The following is a 21,049-nucleotide window of genomic DNA, read 5'->3' as shown; positions in this document are numbered from 1 at the left end:
ACCCCCACCTGAACCCCAGTACTCCCACCTGACTCCATGTACTCCCACCTGAACCTGACTCCATGTACCCCCACCTCAACCCTGTACTCCCACCTCAACCCCTGTACTCCTACCTGACTCCATGTACCCCCACCTGAACCTGACTCCATGTACCCCCACCTCAACCCTGTACTCCCACCTCAACCCCTGTACTCCCACCTCAACCCCTGTACTCCCACCTCAACCCCTGTACTCCCACCTCAACCCCTGTACTCATACCTGAACCCCTGTACTCCTTCCTGACTCCATGTACTCCCACCTGAACCTGACTCCATGTACCCCCACCTCAACCCTGTACTCCCACCTCAACCCCTGTACTCCTACCTGACTCCATGTACCCCCACCTGAACCTGACTCCATGTACCCCCACCTCAACCCTGTACTCCCACCTCAACCCCTGTACTCCTACCTGAACCCCTGTACTCCTACCTGAATCCATGTACTCTCACCTGACTCCATGTACCCCCACCTGAACCCCTGTACTCCCACCTCAACCCCTGTACTCCCACCTCAACCCCTGTACTCCTTCCTGACTCCATGTACTCCCACCTGAACCTGACTCCATGTACTCCCACCTCAACCCCTGTACTCCTACCTGACTCCATGTACTTCCACCTGAACCTGACTCCATGTACCCCCACCTCAACCCTGTACTCCCACCTCAACCCCTGTACTCCTACCTGACTCCATGTACTCTCACCTCAACCCCTGTACTCCTACCTGACTCAATGTACCCCCACCTGAACCTGACTCCATGTACCCCCACCTCAACCCTGTACTCCCACCTCAACCCCTGTACTCCTACCTGAATCCATGTACTCTCACCTCAACCCCTGTACTCCTACTTGACTCTATGTACTCCCACCTGAACCTGACTCCATGTACCCCACCTCAACCCTGTACTCCTACCTGACTCCATGTACTTCCACCTGAACCTGACTCCATGTACCCCCACCTCAACCCCTGTACTCCCACCTCAACCCCTGTACTCCTACCTGACTCCATGTACCCCCACCTCAACCCTGTACTCCCACCTCAACCCCTGTACTCCTACCTGAACCCCTGTACTACTACTTGACTTCATGTACCCCCACCTGAACCCCTGTACTCCCACCTGACTCCATGTACTCCCACCTGAATCTGACTCCATGTACCCCCACCTCAACCCTGTACTCCCACCTCAACCCCTGTACTCCCACCTCAACCCATGTACTCTCACCTCAACCCCTGTACTCTCACCTCAACCCCTGTACTCCCACCTGAACCTGACTCCATGTACCCCCACCTCAACCCTGTACTCCCACCTCAACCCCTGTACTCCTACCTGAATCCATGTACTCTCACCTCAACCCCTGTACTCCTACCTGACTCCATGTACTCCCACCTGAACCTGACTCCATGTACCCCACCTCAACCCTGTACTCCCACCTCAACCCCTGTACTCCTACCTGACTCCATATACTCCCGCCTGAACCCCTGTACTCCCACCTCAACCCCTGTACTCCCACCTCAACCCCTGTACTCCCACCTGAACCCCTGTACTCCCACCTGAACCCCTGTACTCCTACCTGACTCCATGTACTCCCACCTGAACCTGACTCCATGTACCCCCACCTCAACCCCTGTACTCCTACCTGACTCCATGTACCCCCACCTGAACCTGACTCCATGTACCCCCACCTCAACCCTGTACTCCCACCTCAACCCCTGTACTCCTATCTGACTCCATGTACTCCCACCTGAACCTGACTCCATGTACCCCCACCTCAACCCCTGTACTCCTACCTGACTCCATGTACTCCCACCTGAACCTGACTCCATGTACTCCCACCTCAACCCTGTACTCCCACCTCAACCCCTGTACTCCTACCTGACTCCATGTACTCCCACCTGAACCTGACTCCATGTACCCCCACCTCAACCCTGTACTCCTACCTCAACCCCTGTACTCCTACCTGAATCCATGTACTCTCACCTCAAACCCTGTACTCCTACTTGACTCCATGTACTCCCACCTGAACCTGACTCCATGTACCCCCACCTCAACCCTGTACTCCCACCTCAACCCCTGTACTCCTACTTGAACCCCTGTACTCCTACTTGACTCCATGTACCCCCACCTGAACCCCTTTACTCCCACCTGACTCCATGTACTCCCACCTGAACCTGACTCCATGTACCCCCACCTCAACCCTGTACTCCCACCTCAACCCCTGTACTCCTACCTGAATCCATGTACTCTCACCTCAACCCCTGTACTCCTACTTGACTCCATGTACTCCCACCTGAACCTGACTCCATGTACCCCCACCTCAACCCTGTACTCCCACCTCAACCCCTGTACTCCTACCTGAATCCATGTACTCTCACCTCAACCCCTGTACTCCTACCTGACTCCATGTACCCCCACCTGAACCTGACTCCATGTACCCCCACCTCAACCCTGTACTCCCACCTCAACCCCTGTACTCCTACCTGAATCCATGTACTCTCACCTCAACCCCTGTACTCCTACCTGAACCCCTGTACTCCTACCTGACTCCATGTACTCTCACCTCAACCCCTGTACTCCTACCTGACTCCATGTACCCCCACCTGAACCTGACTCCATGTACCCCCACCTCAACCCCTGTACTCCCACCTGACTCCATGTACTTCCACCTGAACCTGACTCCATGTACCCCCACCTCAACCCCTGTACTCCCACCTCAACCCCTGTACTCCTACCTGAATCCATGTACTCTCACCTCAACCCCTGTACTCCTACCTGACTCCATGTACCCCCACCTGAACCTGACTCCATGTACCCCCACCTCAACCCCTGTACTCCTACCTGACTCCATGTACTTCCACCTGAACCTGACTCCATGTACCCCCACCTCAACCCCTGTACTCCTACCTGAATCCATGTACTCTCACCTCAACCCCTGTACTCCTACCTGACTCCATGTACCCCCACCTGAACCTGACTCCATGTACCCCCACCTCAACCCCTGTACTCCTACCTGACTCCATGTACTTCCACCTGAACCTGACTCCATGTACCCCCACCTCAACCCCTGTACTCCCACCTGACTCCATGTACTTCCACCTGAACCTGACTCCATGTACCCCCACCTCAACCCCTGTACTCCTACCTGAATCCATGTACTCTCACCTCAACCCCTGTACTCCTACCTGAATCCATGTACTCCCACCTCAACCCCTGTACTCCTACCTGAATCCATGTACCCCCACCTCAACCCCTGTACTCCTACCTGAATCCATGTACCCCCACCTCAACCCCTGTACTCCCACCTCAACCCCTGTACTCCTACCTGACTCCATGTACCCCCACCTCAACCCTGTACTCCCACCTCAACCCCTGTACTCCTACCTGACTCCATGTACTCCCACCTGAACCTGACTCCATGTACCCCCACCTCAACCCCTGTACTCCTACCTGACTCCATGTACCCCCACCTGAACCTGACTCCATGTACTCCCACCTCAACCCCTGTACTCCTATCTGACTCCATGTACTCCCACCTGAACCTGACTCCATGTACCCCCACCTCAACCCCTGTACTCCCACCTGACTCCATGTACTCCCACCTGAACCTGACTCCATGTACCCCCACCTCAACCCCTGTACTCCTACCTGACTCCATGTACCCCCACCTGAACCTGACTCCATGTACCCCCACCTCAACCCTGTACTCTCACCTCAACCCCTGTACTCCTACCTGACTCCATGTACCCCCACCTGAACCTGACTCCATGTACCCCCACCTCAACCCCTGTACTCCCACCTGACTCCATGTACTTCCACCTGAACCTGACTCCATGTACCCCCACCTCAACCCCTGTACTCCCACCTCAACCCCTGTACTCCTACCTGAATCCATGTACTCTCACCTCAACCCCTGTACTCCTACCTGACTCCATGTACCCCCACCTGAACCTGACTCCATGTACCCCCACCTCAACCCCTGTACTCCTACCTGACTCCATGTACTTCCACCTGAACCTGACTCCATGTACCCCCACCTCAACCCCTGTACTCCTACCTGAATCCATGTACTCTCACCTCAACCCCTGTACTCCTACCTGACTCCATGTACCCCCACCTGAACCTGACTCCATGTACCCCCACCTCAACCCCTGTACTCCTACCTGACTCCATGTACTTCCACCTGAACCTGACTCCATGTACCCCCACCTCAACCCCTGTACTCCCACCTGACTCCATGTACTTCCACCTGAACCTGACTCCATGTACCCCCACCTCAACCCCTGTACTCCTACCTGAATCCATGTACTCTCACCTCAACCCCTGTACTCCTACCTGAATCCATGTACTCCCACCTCAACCCCTGTACTCCTACCTGAATCCATGTACCCCCACCTCAACCCCTGTACTCCTACCTGAATCCATGTACCCCCACCTCAACCCCTGTACTCCCACCTCAACCCCTGTACTCCTACCTGACTCCATGTACCCCCACCTCAACCCTGTACTCCCACCTCAACCCCTGTACTCCTACCTGACTCCATGTACTCCCACCTGAACCTGACTCCATGTACCCCCACCTCAACCCCTGTACTCCTACCTGACTCCATGTACCCCCACCTGAACCTGACTCCATGTACCCCCACCTCAACCCTGTACTCCCACCTCAACCCCTGTACTCCTATCTGACTCCATGTACTCCCACCTGAACCTGACTCCATGTACCCCCACCTCAACCCCTGTACTCCCACCTGACTCCATGTACTCCCACCTGAACCTGACTCCATGTACCCCCACCTCATCCCCTGTACTCCCACCTCAACCCCTGTACTCCTATCTGACTCCATGTACTCCCACCTGAACCTGACTCCATGTACCCCCACCTCAACCCCTGTTCTCCCACCTGAACCTGACTCCATGTACCCCCACCTCTACCCCTGTACTCCCACCTCAACCCCTGTACTCCTACCTGAATCCATGTACTCTCACCTCAACCCCTGCACTCCTACTTGACTCCATGTACTCCTACCTGACTCCATGTACTTCCACCTGAACCTGACTCCATGTACCCCCACCTCAACCCCTGTACTCCCACCTGACTCCATGTACTCCCACCTGAACCTGACTCCATGTACCCCCACCTCAACCCCTGTACTCCCACCTCAACCCCTGTACTCCTACCTGAATCCATGTACTCTCACCTCAACCCCTGTACTCCTACCTGAACCCCTGTACTCCTACTTGACTCCATGTACCCCCACCTGAACCCCTGTACTCCCACCTGACTCCATGTACTCCCACCTGAACCTGACTCCATGTACCCCCACCTCAACCCTGTACTCCCACCTCAACCCTGTACTCCCACCTCAACCCCTGTACTCCTACCTGACTCCATGTACTCCTACCTGAACCTGACTCCATGTACCCCCACCTCAACCCCTGTACTCCCACCTCAACCCCTGTACTCCTACCTGAATCCATGTACTCTCACCTCAACCCCTGCACTCCTACTTGACTCCATGTACTCCTACCTGACTCCATGTACTTCCACCTGAACCTGACTCCATGTACCCCCACCTCAACCCCTGTACTCCCACCTGACTCCATGTACTCCCACCTGAACCTGACTCCATGTACCCCCACCTCAACCCCTGTACTCCCACCTGAATCCATGTACTCTCACCTCAACCCCTGTACTCCTACCTGACTCCATGTACTCCCACCTGAACCTGACTCCATGTACCCCCACCTCAACCCTGTACTCCCACCTCAACCCCTGTACTCCTACCTGAACCCCTGTACTCCTACTTGACTCCATGTACCCCCACCTGAACCCCTGTACTCCCACCTGACTCCATGTACTCCCACCTGAACCTGACTCCATGTACCCCCACCTCAACCCTGTACTCCCACCTCAACCCCTGTACTCCTACCTGACTCCATGTACCCCCACCTCAACCCCTGTACTCCCACCTCAACCCCTGTACTCCTACCTGACTCCATGTACCCCCACCTCAACCCCTGTACTCCCACCTCAACCCCTGTACTCCTACCTGACTCCATGTACCCCCACCTCAACCCCTGTACTCCCACCTCAACCCCTGTACTCCTACCTGACTCCATGTACCCCCACCTGAACCTGACTCCATGTACCCCCACCTCAACCCTGTACTCCCACCTCAACCCCTGTACTCCTACCTGACTCCATGTACCCCACCTGAACCTGACTCCATGTACCCCCACCTCAACCCTGTACTCCCACCTCAACCCCTGTACTCCTACCTGAATCCATGTACCCCCACCTCAACCCCTGTACTCCTACCTGACTCCATGTACTCTCACCTGAACCTGACTCCATGTACCCCCACCTCAACCCCTGTACTCCTACCTGACTCCATGTACTTCCACCTGAACCTGACTCCATGTACCCCCACCTCAACCCCTGTACTCCCACCTGACTCCATGTACTCCCATCTGAACCTGACTCCTTGTACCCCCACCTCAACCCCTGTACTCCCACCTCAACCCCTGTACTCCTACCTGAATCCATGTACTCTCACCTCAACCCCTGTACTCCTACCTGACTCCATGTACTCCCACCTGAACCTGACTCCATGTACCCCCACCTCAACCCCTGTACTCCTACCTGACTCCATGTACCCCCACCTCAACCCTGTACTCCCACCTCAACCCCTGTACTCCTACCTGAACCCCTGTACTCCTACCTGACTCCATGTACCCCCACCTGAACCCCTGTACTCCCACATGACTCCATGTACTTCCACCTGAACCTGACTCCATGTACCCCCACCTTAACCCCTGTACTCCCACCTCAACCCCTGTACTCCTACCTGAATCCATGTACTCTCACCTCAACCCCTGTACTCCTACTTGACTCCATGTACTCCCACCTGAACCTGACTCCATGTACCCCCACCTCAACCCCTGTACTCCCACCTCAACCCCTGTACTCCTACCTGACTCCATGTACCCCCACCTCAACCCTGTACTCCCACCTCAACCCTTGTACTCCTACCTGAACCCCTGTACTCCTACTTGACTCCATGTACCCCCACCTGAACCCCTGTACTCCCACCTGTCTCCATGTACTCCCACCTGAACCTGACTCCATGTACCCCCACCTCAACCCCTGTACTCCCACCTCAACCCCTGTACTCCTACCTGACTCCATGTACTCCCACCTCAACCCCTGTACTCCTACTTGAATCCATGTACTCCCACCTCAACCCCTGTATTCCTACCTGAATCCATGTACTCTCACCTCAACCCCTGTACTCCTACCTGACTCCATGTACTCTCACCTGAACCTGACTCCATGTACCCCCACCTCAACCCCTGTACTCCCACCTCAACCCCTGTACTCCTACCTGACTCCATGTACCCCCACCTCAACCCTGTACTCCCACCTCAACCCCTGTACTCCTACCTGACTCCATGTACTCCCACCTGAACCTGACTCCATGTACCCCCACCTCAACCCCTGTACTCCCACCTCAACCCCTGTACTCCTACCTAACTCCATGTACCCCCACCTCAACCCTGTACTCCCACCTCAACCCCTGTACTCCTACCTGAACCCCTGTACTCCTACTTGACTCCATGTACCCCCACCTGAACCCCTGTACTCCCACCTGACTCCATGTACTTCCACCTGAACCTGACTCCATGTACCCCCACCTCAACCCCTGTACTCCTACCTGAACCCATGTACCCCCACCTCAACCCCTGTACTCCCACCTCAACCCCTGTACTCCCACCTCAACCCCTGTACTCCCACCTGAACCCCTGTACTTCTACCTGACTCCATGTACTCTCACCTGAACCCCTGTACGCACACTCTAACCACTGTACTCACACTCTAACCACTGTACTTACAGCAGAACCCCTGTACTCACACTCTAACCACTGTACTTACAGCAGAACCCCTGTACTCACACTCTAATCACTGTACTTACAGCAGAACCCCTGTACTCACACTCTAACCACTGTACTTACAGCAGAACCCCTGTACTCACACTCTAACCACTGTACTTACAGCAGAACCCCTGTACGCACACTCTAACCACTGTACTTACAGCAGAACCCCTGTACTCACACTCTAACCACTGTACTTACAGCAGAACCCCTGTACGCACACTCTAACCACTGTACTTACAGCAGAACCCCTGTACTCACACTCTAACCACTGTACTTACAGCAGAACCCCTGTACTCACACTCTAACCACTGTACTTACAGCAGAACCCCTGTACTCACACTCTAACCACTGTACTTACAGCAGAACCCCTGTACTCATAGTTGAAGCCCTGTACTGCCGGTTGGACCCCTGTATGCCCAGCAAGAGCGACTAATACAGGCAGAACAGAAGCCTGGACAGATAGGCCTCAGCCTGGTGATACCAGCTGCCACTGTGCCATACACTAGTTCCCTAGTCTTCATTCCTAGAATGAGCGCACCCTAATCAGGAGATTGGGGTGGATGGGCTTTAAAATGTATTAAGCTTTTTATATAAGCCCAAATCCCCCCCATGATAATAGAAAGCAAATGATGAAACATTATGTGGTCTGTATTCGTGTGTCTGTTACCAGCAGGTACGTCAGATGAAAGTCACTGACTCCATCTTTATTACACATCTGTTATTTACAGCTGTTCCTGAAAGTAGCTCCACACCCCCTGCTCTGTGCCCAGAGACCACTCTCTCCAGCCGGTGCCCAAGAGCCCAGGGACAGACGGGGAAGAGAATCCAGCTGGTCTGCCCCCCATCTGAGCCCAGCTCATCTAGTGACAGTGAGCTGACCTCCAGGGGCCCGGAGATGCAGCTTCTGACTGAGTCCTCAGCCGTCTCCCTGCCGGGCATCACCAAACCTCTCTTGAGGCAGCGAGGCTGCGAGGCACTGAGTCACCGAGGTAAGGGAGGCATAATACATAATATACAGCATAACTGTACCAAGATAAGGTGAATATGTGAGGTGGAACAGGGAGGGGTGGGGCATAAAAGCTTTGGGCGAGAACAGTAAGGGCAAAGAACCAGGACAGATTAAGGACCACTTACATAAGCAAAGGCAAGGGAGGGATTCCAGTTGCTCGGAACCCACCCTCAAATCCTCACCACAATAGCAGTAGTATATAATATGATTTTAGTATAAGGGGTGGTAAGGAGCTGCTGCACATGCCCACTGGCAGCAGCTTCTCCTGCCCAGCCTGTTGTGTGTTTGTGTGGTTCTCTCCCAGACCAGAGAGCAGCTGCCAGCTAGAAGAGACAGGCGTCTACCATAAGGTGGCAGAATGTGGGCCTAGGCAGCTCTTGTTATAATATGAATGTACAGTATATTTATTATGGGATGTATAACCTTTCCCTGACAACTTATGTTGTAACTTATGAGATAAATTCTCATACACAATAATTTTTTCCCCTAGACTCTCCCATACTTTCCTACTTTTTTAGTCTCCTCTTCAGGAGAAGCTAGGGATGGCCATCGACCATCGATGATTCAGAATGGTTTTGCCATTGATGGGAGAGACCCAGATGGTTCCCCCCCCCCACCATCAATGGCTTAGCATAAACAAATCATTTTTATTTTTTATTTAGCAAGGTGCCGGGAGACAGAGCTTAGCCCCACCCCCGAACACCTGCAAAGCTCCGCCCCTGACACCGCAAAACCACCATCGATGGTCACCCATAGCATAATAGATGTCCATCGATGGTCACTCACAGTTTTGCCATCAATGGCAACCATCGATAGCGAACGCACCAATGGCTATCCCTAGGAGAAGCCCAGATAGGAGAGACTGCTGGCCACTCCAAGGGAGGGAGAGGTGGTACAAAAATTATGTAATTTTGCATCATTTAGCCCCGCCCCCTCCATGCGGCACAGCGATTCCTGGAATTACCTCCCCACCCTGCCTGTTTCACTAAGAAATGGGCGGGATGTGGGAGATCCGGCCACTCTTCCAGGGGTGAAGGGAGACTAGCCCTTAAATTGGGAGTCTCCTGCAACTTCTTGGAGAGTAGGCAAGTATTCACTCTCCAAGGGACGGACTGGGGCTCTGTTTCGGCCCGGGCATTTGTGAACGCACGCCGATGATGACGTACGCGCACATCGCGTGCCAGATGTGCAGTCTGACCCTGCACTCTCCCCTACCATTTATACTTTAGACCAGGGGTTCCCAAACACGGTCCTCGGGGACCCCCAACAGTTCATGTTTTCCAGGTCACCCAGCAGGTGCACAGGTGTATTCATTACTCACTGACACATTTTAAAAGATCCACAGGTGGTGCTCAGTATTTCACCTGTGACTCTGTGAAGAGACCTGGAAAACGTTAACTGTGAGGGTCCTTGAAGACAGGGGTGTATCAACCTATTGGCCAGGATGGCACTCGCCAGGGGCGCCAGGCAAGAAGGGGGCGCCGCCTGGCTGTGCCACCCGCGGCCAAAGGATAGAAAAGCAGTACTGTCAGACTGTACCTGGTGAGAGTCTGCTACTGCTGGAGCGGCGCTGGTGTCCGGCAGCACTGCACTTGTAATCAGACTCAAAATATACTACAGCTCCCAGCAGCCCTTGTTGCTGGGAGCTCCCGGCAGCAAGGGCTGCTGGGAACTGTAGTTTATTTTGAGTCTGATTACAAGTGCGGTGCTGCTTGGCACTAGTCTGATCCCTAGTGCAGTGCGGGTCTGACGGACACCGGCGCCGCGCCGGCAGAAACAGACTCTCACCAGGTACACAGCAATTGTTACATAGCACAGTGCTCAGTAGCGGATCTTGCCACAAGCAAGCAGGACTTTTGCCCGGGGCGCCGCCTTCTGGAGGGCGCTGGCGCCATCCGGAGGGCGCCACACCATGGCAAGATCCGCTGCTGCTGTGCCCCCCGCTGCCCGCTCTGTCCCGTTGTGAAGGGAACTAGACGCGTAGCATCTAGTTTCCCTTCGTGGAGAGGACCTTTACTGTGCGGTGCGCGTAGCGTCTAGTTTCCCTTCGTGGAGAGGACCTTTACTGTGCGGTGCGCGTAGCGTCTAGTTTCCCTTCGTGGGGAGGACCTTTGCTGTGCGGTGCGTGATTACGTCATCGCACACCACACATCATTTCACTACTGTACAGGGGGTGTAACTGACCACGCCCCTTGTATGAAACCACTCCCCTTTTGCCCGCCCGGGGCGCTCGAAGCCGTAGAACCGGCCCTGACAGTGCTATAGATCTATTTGCTGTTGAAGATAATAAAAAAGTGGCAGTGTTTGGGAGAAGGGACTGTAGTACCTGGAAAACTACACGATTTTCATCCATGTTAGATGTAAGTTAGTAATAAGTAAGCGAAAACTTTAACTTGTTGAGTGCAATAAAGAAAATACATATCTTACCTATTTCAAGGCCAGGTTCAATAAAATGTATATCAGTTAATTGTATAATTGATCATTTTATCTTGGAAGTGATGGCACCCTGATGTTTTTTCTAACAGGAAGCACTTCTACAATCCAACTAATGGTGTTTGGTTAATGGCTGGGTCCATTTGAGGCTCATCTCATAGCAGCTGATTAGCATTTCATTTAGAATGCAGTCAAGATGCCGGCATTTGGCAACCCGGCGGTCGGAAAGCTGACGCCAGCATCCCGAAACTGCTCGGAATGCTGATGCTGGCCTCCCAACATAGATAGCGATGCAGAATGCCAAAATCCGGATTGAAATGGTGCCAAAGTCTCCACTGGCAAGCCACGTGAGAGGGTTAGGGTTAGGCTGTTAGGGCGGGAGGGCCAGGATTAGGCTGCAGGGAGGGAGATTAGGAAGAGTGGGTTAGGGTTAGGCACCACTGAAGAGGCTTTTTTTTTGGGGGGGGGGGGGTTAAGGTCAGGCTCTGGGAAAGGTGGGTTAGGGGGGAGGGATGGTGTAATGTGAAAACAAGATACTACTGTGCGGTGTAATGTAAATGAGGGACACTACTGTGTGGCATAATTTGAACTGGAAGTACTACTGTGTCCACGCCCTTCCCCCACAAGACCATGCCCCATTTCAAATACTCACACCTTATTCCAAATGTGTGTAGGGGGGGCGCCAGCCCCTTACTTTGCCAGGGGCACTCGGACCCCTAGATACACCCCTGCTTGAGGATTGGGTTTGGGAACCTCTGCTACAGACCATCTATGAGTGTTATTTAATAATACATACACTATACAGTATTACATACACTATCCAGTATATAAGGAGACCATGTGTGTTTGGTGCTAGGTTCTTCTACCGCACCCCCAGGCTGGATCCAGTGCTCCCTAGAGGGGACTGTGGAGTCAGGTGGACGTGTGGCAGCAGACATTGCATTATTCTCTCTGTATTACGCTCCTTTAGTAATATCTGCTTTACCTGTGTGTTTGCCCCAGGCTCCTGCAACGACACGGAGAGCAATGATGAGTCTCTGCCTGAGCTGGAGGAGCCGGACCTGGTGGAGCCGCGGACAACGCCCAGCCAGGTACTGTCTCTCCAGTCACTCCTCTAGGCTTTACGGGTGCTGGTCTGTAACCTCTGACCTGTGCCAGGACTAAGCCAGGGTAAATATGGCTAACAATTATCGAGCCAACGACACAGTATCTGTCAGCCAGAGTACCATAGGCTGTCCAAGCCAGCTGGTCAGATCATGCTGGGACTTGTTGTGTTCCCACATACAGAAGCCTAGCCATTGCTGTACCATTAATGATACGGGCTAGTACGTTATCTGCCCCGGCCCGTGTGTGCACCTGTCATGCACACAGACCATCCGGGAAGTCTCCGGGGCTGAGCTGCAACACAATCAGCTTTTCCGCTATCATTAATTCAGACCTGATCGCAGCAGCAAATTTGTTAGCAGTTGGGCAAAACCATGTGCACTGCAGGAGGGGCAGATGTAACATGTGCAGAGAGAGTTAGATTTGGGTGTGGTGTGTTCAAACTGAAATCTAAATAGCAGTGTAAAAAATAAGAATTTACTTACCGATAATTCTATTTCTCGTAGTCCGTAGTGGATGCTGGGGACTCCGTCAGGACCATGGGGAATAGCGGCTCCGCAGGAGACAGGGCACAAAAATAAAGCTTTAGGATCAGGTGGTGTGTACTGGCTCCTCCCCTATGACCCTCCTCCAAGCCTCAGTTAGGATACTGTGCCCGGACGAGCGTACACAATAAGGAAGGATATTGAACCCCGGGTAAGACTCATACCAGCCACACCAATCACACCGTATAACTTGTGATCTGAACCCAGTTAACAGTATGACAAACGTAGGAGCCTCTGAACAGACGGCTCACAACAAATAACAACCCGATTTTTTTGTAACAATAACTATGTACAAGTATTGCAGACAATCCGCACTTGGGATGGGCGCCCAGCATCCACTACGGACTACGAGAAATAGAATTATCGGTAAGTAAATTCTTATTTTCTCTAACGTCCTAAGTGGATGCTGGGGACTCCGTCAGGACCATGGGGATTATACCAAAGCTCCCAAACGGGCGGGAGAGTGCGGATGACTCTGCAGCACCGAATGAGAGAACTCAAGGTCCTCCTCAGCCAGGGTATCAAATTTGTAGAATTTTGCAAACGTATTTGCCCCTGACCAAGTAGCAGCTCGGCAGAGTTGTAATGCCGAGACTCCCCGGGCAGCCGCCCAGGATGAGCCCACTTTCCTTGTGGAATGGGCCTTGACAGATTTAGGTTGTGGCAAGCCTGCCACAGAATGTGCAAGTTGAATTGTGCTACAAATCCAACGAGCAATCGTCTGCTTAGAAGCAGGAGCACCCATCTTGTTGGGTGCATACAATATAAGCAGTGAGTCAGACTTTCTGACTCCCGCCGTTCTTGAAATATATATTTTCAATGCCCGGACCACGTCCAACAACTTGGAATCCTCCAACTCGTTAGTAGCCGCAGGCACCACAATAGGCTGGTTCAGGTGAAACGCTGACACCACCTTAGGCAGAAAATGAGGACGCGTCCGCAGTTCTGCCCTGTCCGTATGGAAAATCAGATATGGGCTCTTATATGATAAAGCCGCCAATTCTGATACTCTCCTGGCTGAAGCCAGGGCCAGTAGCATGGTTACTTTCCATGTGAGATACTTCAGCTCCACCGATTTGAGCGGCTCAAACCAATGGGATTTGAGAAAATCCAAGACTACATTAAGATCCCACGGTGCCACTGGGGGCACAACCGGGGGCTGTATATGTAGTACTCCTTTTACAAAAGTCTGGACTTCAGGAACTGAAGCCAATTCTTTCTGGAAGAAAATCGACAGGGCCGAAATTTGAACCTTAATGGACCCCAATTTGAGGCCCATAGACAATCCTGTTTGCAGAAAATGTAGGAATCGACCCAGTTGAAATTCCTCCGTGGGGGCCTTCCTGGCCTCACACCACGCAACATATTTTCTCCAAATGCGGTGATAATGTTGTGCAGTCACCTCCTTCCTGGCTTTTACCAGTGTAGGAATGACCTCTTCCGGAATGCCTTTTTCCTTTTGAATTCGGCGTTCAACCGCCATGCCGTCAAACGCAGCCGCGGTAAGTCTTGGAATAGACACGGTCCCTGCTGAAGCAGGTCCCGTCTTAGAGGTAGAGGCCACGGATCCTCCGTGAGCATCTCTTGAAGTTCCGGGTACCAAGTTCTTCTTGGCCAATCCGGAGCCACTAGTATCGTTCTTACTCCCTTCTGCCGTATAATTCTCAGTACTTTTGGTATGAGAGGCAGAGGAGGGAACACATACACTGACTGGAACACCCACGGTGTTACCAGAGCGTCCACAGCTATTGCCTGAGGATCTCTTGACCTGGCGCAATACCTGTCCAGTTTTTTGTTGAGGCGGGACGCCATCATATCCACCATTGGTTTTTCCCAACGGTTCACAATCATGTGGAAGACTTCTGGATGAAGTCCCCACTCTCCCGGGTGTAGATCGTGTCTGCTGAGGAAGTCTGCTTCCCAGTTGTCCACTCCCGGAATGAATACTGCTGACAGTGCTATCACATGATCTTCCGCCCAGCGAAGAATCCTTGCAGCTTCTGCCATTGCTGTCCTGCTTCTTGTGCCGCCCTGTCTGTTTACGTGGGCGACTGCCGTGATGTTGTCCGACTGGATCAACACCGGCTGACCCTGAAGCAGGGGTTTTGCCAGACTTAGAGCATTGTAAATCGCTCTTAGCTCCAGTATATTTATGTGAAGAGACATCTCCAGGCTTGACCATACTCCCTGGAAGTTTCTTCCTTGTGTGACCGCTCCCCAGCCTCTCAGACTGGCATCCGTGGTCACCAGGACCCAGTCCTGTATGCCGAATCTGCGGCCCTCTAACAGATGAGCACTCTGCAACCACCACAGAAGAGACACCCTTGTCCGTGGCGATAAGGTTATCCGCTGATGCATCTGCAGATGCGATCCGGACCATTTGTCCAGCAGATCCCACTGAAAAGTTCGTGCGTGGAATCTGCCGAATGGAATCGCTTCGTAAGAAGCCACCATCTTTCCCAGGACTCTTGTGCATTGATGTACAGACACTGTCCCTGGTTTTAGGAGGTTCCTGACAAGTTCGGATAACTCCCTGGCTTTCTCCTCCGGAAGAAACACCTTTTTCTGAACCGTGTCCAGAATCATTCCCAGGAACAGCAGACGTGTTGTCGGGGTCAACTGAGATTTTGGAAAATTCAGAATCCACCCGTGTTGTTGCAGCACTACTTGGGTTAGTGCTACTCCGTCCTCCAGCTGTTCTCTGGACCTTGCCCTTATCAGGAGATCGTCCAAGTAAGGGATAATTAATACGCCTCTTCTTCGCAGAAGAATCATTTCGGCCATTACCTTGGTAAAGACCCGAGGTGCCGTGGACAATCCAAACGGCAGCGTCTGAAACTGATAATGACAGTTTTGCACCACGAACCTGAGGTACCCTTGATGTGAAGGGCAAATTGGGACATGCAGGTAAGCATCCTTTATGTCCAGGGACACCATAAAGTCCCCTTCTTCCAGATTCGCTATCACTGCTCTGAGTGACTCCATCTTGAACTTGAATTTTTGTATGTACAGGTTCAAAGATTTCAGATTTAGAATAGGTCTTATCGAGCCGTCCGGCTTCGGTACCACAAATAGCGTGGAGTAATACCCCTTTCCCTGTTGTAGGAGGGGTACCTTGACTATCACCTGCTGAGCAAACAGCTTGTGAATGGCTTCCAATACCGTCTCCCTGTCTGAGGGAGACGTTGGCAAAGCAGACTTTAGGAACCGGCGAGGGGGAGACTTCTCGAATTCCAACCTGTAACCCTGAGATACTACCTGCAGAATCCAGGGGTCCACCTGTGAGCAAGCCCACTGTGCGCTGAAATTCTTGAGTCGACCCCCCACCGTTCCTGAGTCCGCTTGTAAGGCCCCAGCGTCATGCTGAGGGCTTTGCAGAACCCTGGGAGGGCTTCTGTTCCTGGGCAGGGGCTGCTTGCTGCCCTCTCTTACCCCTTCCTCTGCCCCTAGGCAGATATGACTGTCCTTTTGTCCGCTTGTTCTTATAGGACCGAAAGGACTGCGGCTGAAAAGACGGTGTCTTTTTCTGTTGGGAGGGGGTCTGAGGTAAAAAGGTGGATTTTCCGGCAGTTGCCGTGGCCACCAGATCCGATAGACCGACGCCAAATAATTCCTCCCCTTTATACGGCAATATCCAGGGTATCAATATTTTCAGTCAGGGAATCCAACCAGACGACCCCAGCACTGCACATCCAGGCTGAGGCGATGGCCGGTCGCAGTATAACACCAGTATGTGTGTATATACTTTTTAGGGTAGTTTCCAGTCTCCTATCTGCTGGATCCTTGAGGGCGGCCGTATCCGGAGACGGTAACGCCACTTGTTTTGATAAGCGTGTGAGCGCCTTATCCACCCTAGGGGGTGTTTCCCAGCGCGCCCTAACCTCTGGCGGGAAAGGGTATAATGCTAATAACTTTTTTGAAATTAGCATTTTTCTATCTGGGTTAAACCACGCTTCATCACATACATCATTTAATTCCTCTGATTCAGGAAAAACTACAGGTAGTTTTTTCACCCCCCACATAATACCCCTTTTTGTGGTACTTGCAGCATCAGAGATATGCAAAGCCTCCTTCATTGCCGTGATCATATAACGTGTGGCCCTACTTGAAAATACGTTTGTTTCATCACCGTCGACACTAGATTCAGTGTCTGTGTCTGGGTCTGTGTCGACCGACTGAGGTAAAGGGCGCTTTACAGCCCCTGACGGTGTCTGAGACGCCTTGGCAGGTACTAACTGGTTTGCCGGCCGTCTCATGTCGTCAACTGATTTTTGTAATGTGCTGACATTATCACGTAATTCCATAAACAAAGCCATCCATTCCGGTGTCGACTCCCTGGGGGGTGACATCACCATTATCGGCAATTGCGCTGCCTCCACGCCAACATCGTCCTCATACATGTCGACACACACGTACCGACACACAGCAGACACACAGGGAATGCTCTTATCGAAGACAGGACCCCACTAGCCCTTTGGGGAGACAGAGGGAGAGTTTGCCAGCACACACCCAAGCGCTATAATATATATGGGAACAACCTTATATAAGTGTTGTATCCTTATAGCAGCTTAAATATATCCAGTATATCGCCAAAAAATGCCCCCCCTCTCTGTTTTACCCTGTTTCTGTAGTGCAGTGCAGGGGAGAGTCCTGGGAGCCTTCCTCACAGCGGAGCTGAGCAGGAAAATGGCGCTGTGTGCTGAGGAGAATAAGCCCCGCCCCCTATTTCGGCGGGCTTTCCTCCCGTGGATTTAGATAAGTGGCATGGGTTAAATACATACATATAGCCTTAATGGCTATATGTGATGTATTCTTTTGCCTTAAGGTAATAAAATATTGCTGCCCAGGGCGCCCCCAGCAGCGCCCTGCACCCTCCGTGACCGCTTGGTGTGAAGTGTGTGACAACAATGGCGCACAGCTGCAGTGCTGTGCGCTACCTTCATGAAGACTGAAAAGCCTTCTGCCGCCTGTTTCCGGACCTTCAATCTTCAGCATCTGTAAGGGGGGTCGGCGGCGCGGCTCCGGGACGAACCCCAGGGCGAGACCTGTGTTCCGACTCCCTCTGGAGCTAATGGTGTCCAGTAGCCTAAGAATCCAATCCATCCTGCACGCAGGTGAGTTGAAATTCTCTCCCCTAAGTCCCTCGATGCAGTGAGCCTGTTGCCAGCAGGACTCACTGAAAATAAAAAACCTAAAAAACTTTTTCTAAGCAGCTCTTTAAGAGAGCCACCTAGATTGCACCCTGCTCGGACGGGCACAAAAACCTAACTGAGGCTTGGAGGAGGGTCATAGGGGGAGGAGCCAGTACACACCACCTGATCCTAAAGCTTTATTTTTGTGCCCTGTCTCCTGCGGAGCCGCTATTCCCCATGGTCCTGACGGAGTCCCCAGCATCCACTTAGGACGTTAGAGAAATAAAGCAGCCAGTATTTACCCTGCACAGAAACAATATAACCCACCCAAATCTAACTCTCTCTGCACATGTTACATCTGCAACTTTTTGCTGCTGGTGCGATCAACTTGACGCCGTCTATGTGGGAGTGTATTTTAGCATAGCAGGGCTGCGATCGCTTGTGTAGCCCTGCTATGCGAAAAAAAAGTTTCCTGCAAAACAAGACCAGGGTCAGACCTACTTACCCTGTGCGACGGATCCAGCGACGAAGGTCCCGGGATTGACATCAGAAATCCGCCCTCCATACGCCTGGACACGCCTGCGTTCGGATTTCCACGCCAGGAAAATGGTGAGTAGACGCCCCGGAACACCCCCTCGCTGTTAATCTTCTTGCGATCGCGCCAGCGATCACTTTCTTCTTTGTTCTAGCCACTGCTCAGCGACATCCATCGCCGGGCAACGCTGCGCTTGCGCATTGTGCCCGCCGCGCATGCACAGTTCCGACCCGTTCACACCGCAGCGAAGAACCGCTGCGTGCGAACAGGTCGGAATTACCCCCATGGTTTTGGCCATTAGCTAATAAATTTGCTGCTGCGTTCAGATCTGAATTGTGCTCAATGTCTTTTATCTATAACTTCCATTAAGCCTGAGATCTTGTGGCTCCACAAGGAGAGAGGAAAGATGGAAATGCGGCGATACTAGAGTGCATTAATGGTGTAACACAATTAGCTGACGTTCATATCTCTGCATGGGGGGGTCTCACCGTCTAACCATCATCTCACGTACCATCCACTTATGTTCCTGCAGAACCAGCTGGCTCACTGCGTAGCCTCCGGGGAGGAATGCATCAGCAAGGCCAAGCAGAGCCGCAGCGAGAAGAAGGCCAGGAAGGTGAGTGAATAATACATGAGAGAGATGCTGAGCGCAGTACACGGATATGGATCGCACAGACACAGCCCTGATAAGCTGCTTGTAGAGGTCGTGACACATGATCCTTCCCTGACGTCCCGATGCAGAGGCCTGCGAGGACTGAAACCTAATCCCCTCCCTAGGCGGTGCAAGGATACCGCCCACCGTTTATATCATTCAGTCCTGAATGTCCTGGTAGATGTGTGGGCAATCAGAAAATCATTCAGGAGTTGCTCACCGTATGCTGCCATATTTTAGTAAGTTTTGCTCACATTTGAAGTTTTAATAAATAAACTGCCATATTAGGCCGGAATCAGAGTCGCATGCTAAAGCGCATGCAGCAGCGTCTACTGGCAGTCACCGGTCTGCGAGTTCATGCAAATGGCCTATAAACTCCTTCTATCCGTGCCGCCCCTGTGTCATTCCCCATCCGTGCTGCTCTGTCTTCCCCATCCGTGCTGCTCTGTCTTCCCCATCCGTGCTGCTCTGTCTTCCCCATCTGTGCTGCTCTGTCTTCCCCATCCGTGCTGCTCTGTCTTCCCCATCCGTGCTGCTCTGTCTTCCCCATCCATGCTGCTCTGTCTCCCCCATCCGAGCCACTGTGTCATTCCCCATCCGTGCTGCTCTGTCTTCCCCATCCGAGCCGCTGTGTCATTCCCCATCCGTGCTGCTCTGTCTTCCCCATCCGAGCCACTGTGTCATTCCCCATCCGTGCTGCTCTGTCTTCCCCATCCGAGCCGCTGTGTCTTCCCCATCCGTGCTGCTCTGTCTTCCCCATCCGAGCCGCTGTGTCTTCCCCATCCGTGCTGCTCTGTCTTCCCCATCCGTGCTGCTCTGTCTTCCCCATCCGTGCTGCTCTGTCTTCCCCATCCGTGCTGCTCTGTCTTCCCCATCCGTGCTGCTCTGTCTTCCCCATCCGAGCCACTGTGTCATTCCCCATCCGTGCTGCTCTGTCTTCCCCATCCGAGCCGCTGTGTCATTCCCCATCCGTGCTGCTCTGTCTTCCCCATCCGAGCCACTGTGTCATTCCCCATCCGTGCTGCTCTGTCTTCCCCATCCGAGCCGCTGTGTCTTCCCCATCCGTGCTGCTCTGTCTTCCCCATCCGAGCCGCTGTGTCTTCCCCATCCGTGCTGCTCTGTCTTCCCCATCCGTGCTGCTCTGTCTTCCCCATCCGTGCTGCTCTGTCTTCTCCATCCGAGCCGCTGTGTCTTCCCCATCCGAGCCGCTGTGTCTTCCCCATCCGTGCTGCTCTGTCTTCTCCATCCGAGCCGCTGTGTCTTCCCCATCCGAGCCGCTGTGTCTTCCCCATCCGTGCTGCTCTGTCTTCCCCATCCGTGCTGCTCTGTCTTCCCCATCCGTGCTGCTCTGTCTTCCCCATCCGTGCTGCTCTGTCTTCCCCATCCGAGCCGCTGTGTCATTCCCCATCCGTGCTGCTCTGTCTTCCCCATCCGAGCCGCTGTGTCATTCCCCATCCGTGCTGCTCTGTCTTCCCCATCCGAGCCGCTGTGTCTTCCCCATCCGTGCTGCTCTGTCTTCCCCATCCGAGCCGCTGTGTCTTCCCCATCCGTGCTGCTCTGTCTTCCCCATCCGAGCCGCTGTGTCTTCCCCATCCGTGCTGCTCTGTCTTCCCCATCCGAGCCGCAGTGTCATTCCCCATCCGTGCTGCTCTGTCTTCTCCATCCGAGCC

The 21,049-nt window shown here is 53.1% G+C and overlaps 1 protein-coding gene across 1 annotated transcript in view; it reads left to right on the top strand.

Moving 5' to 3' along the window:
- The window catches only part of LOC134928648 (uncharacterized), a 157,383-nt gene that overhangs the window by 106,602 nt on the left and 29,732 nt on the right, over positions 1-21,049 (top strand). The window contains exons 3-5 of the mRNA XM_063924597.1: positions 8,698-8,958; positions 12,414-12,502; positions 19,260-19,343. Coding sequence (XP_063780667.1) covers positions 8,698-8,958; positions 12,414-12,502; positions 19,260-19,343 — 434 coding nt within the window. The remainder of the gene's footprint in view (positions 1-8,697; positions 8,959-12,413; positions 12,503-19,259; positions 19,344-21,049) is intronic.

This window comes from Pseudophryne corroboree, chromosome 5, assembly GCF_028390025.1.
Source record: "Pseudophryne corroboree isolate aPseCor3 chromosome 5, aPseCor3.hap2, whole genome shotgun sequence".
Taxonomy (NCBI): Eukaryota; Metazoa; Chordata; class Amphibia; order Anura; family Myobatrachidae; genus Pseudophryne; species Pseudophryne corroboree.
The sequence above is the reverse complement of the archived record's forward strand: the minus strand, read 5'-3'. Positions and strand labels throughout refer to the sequence as shown.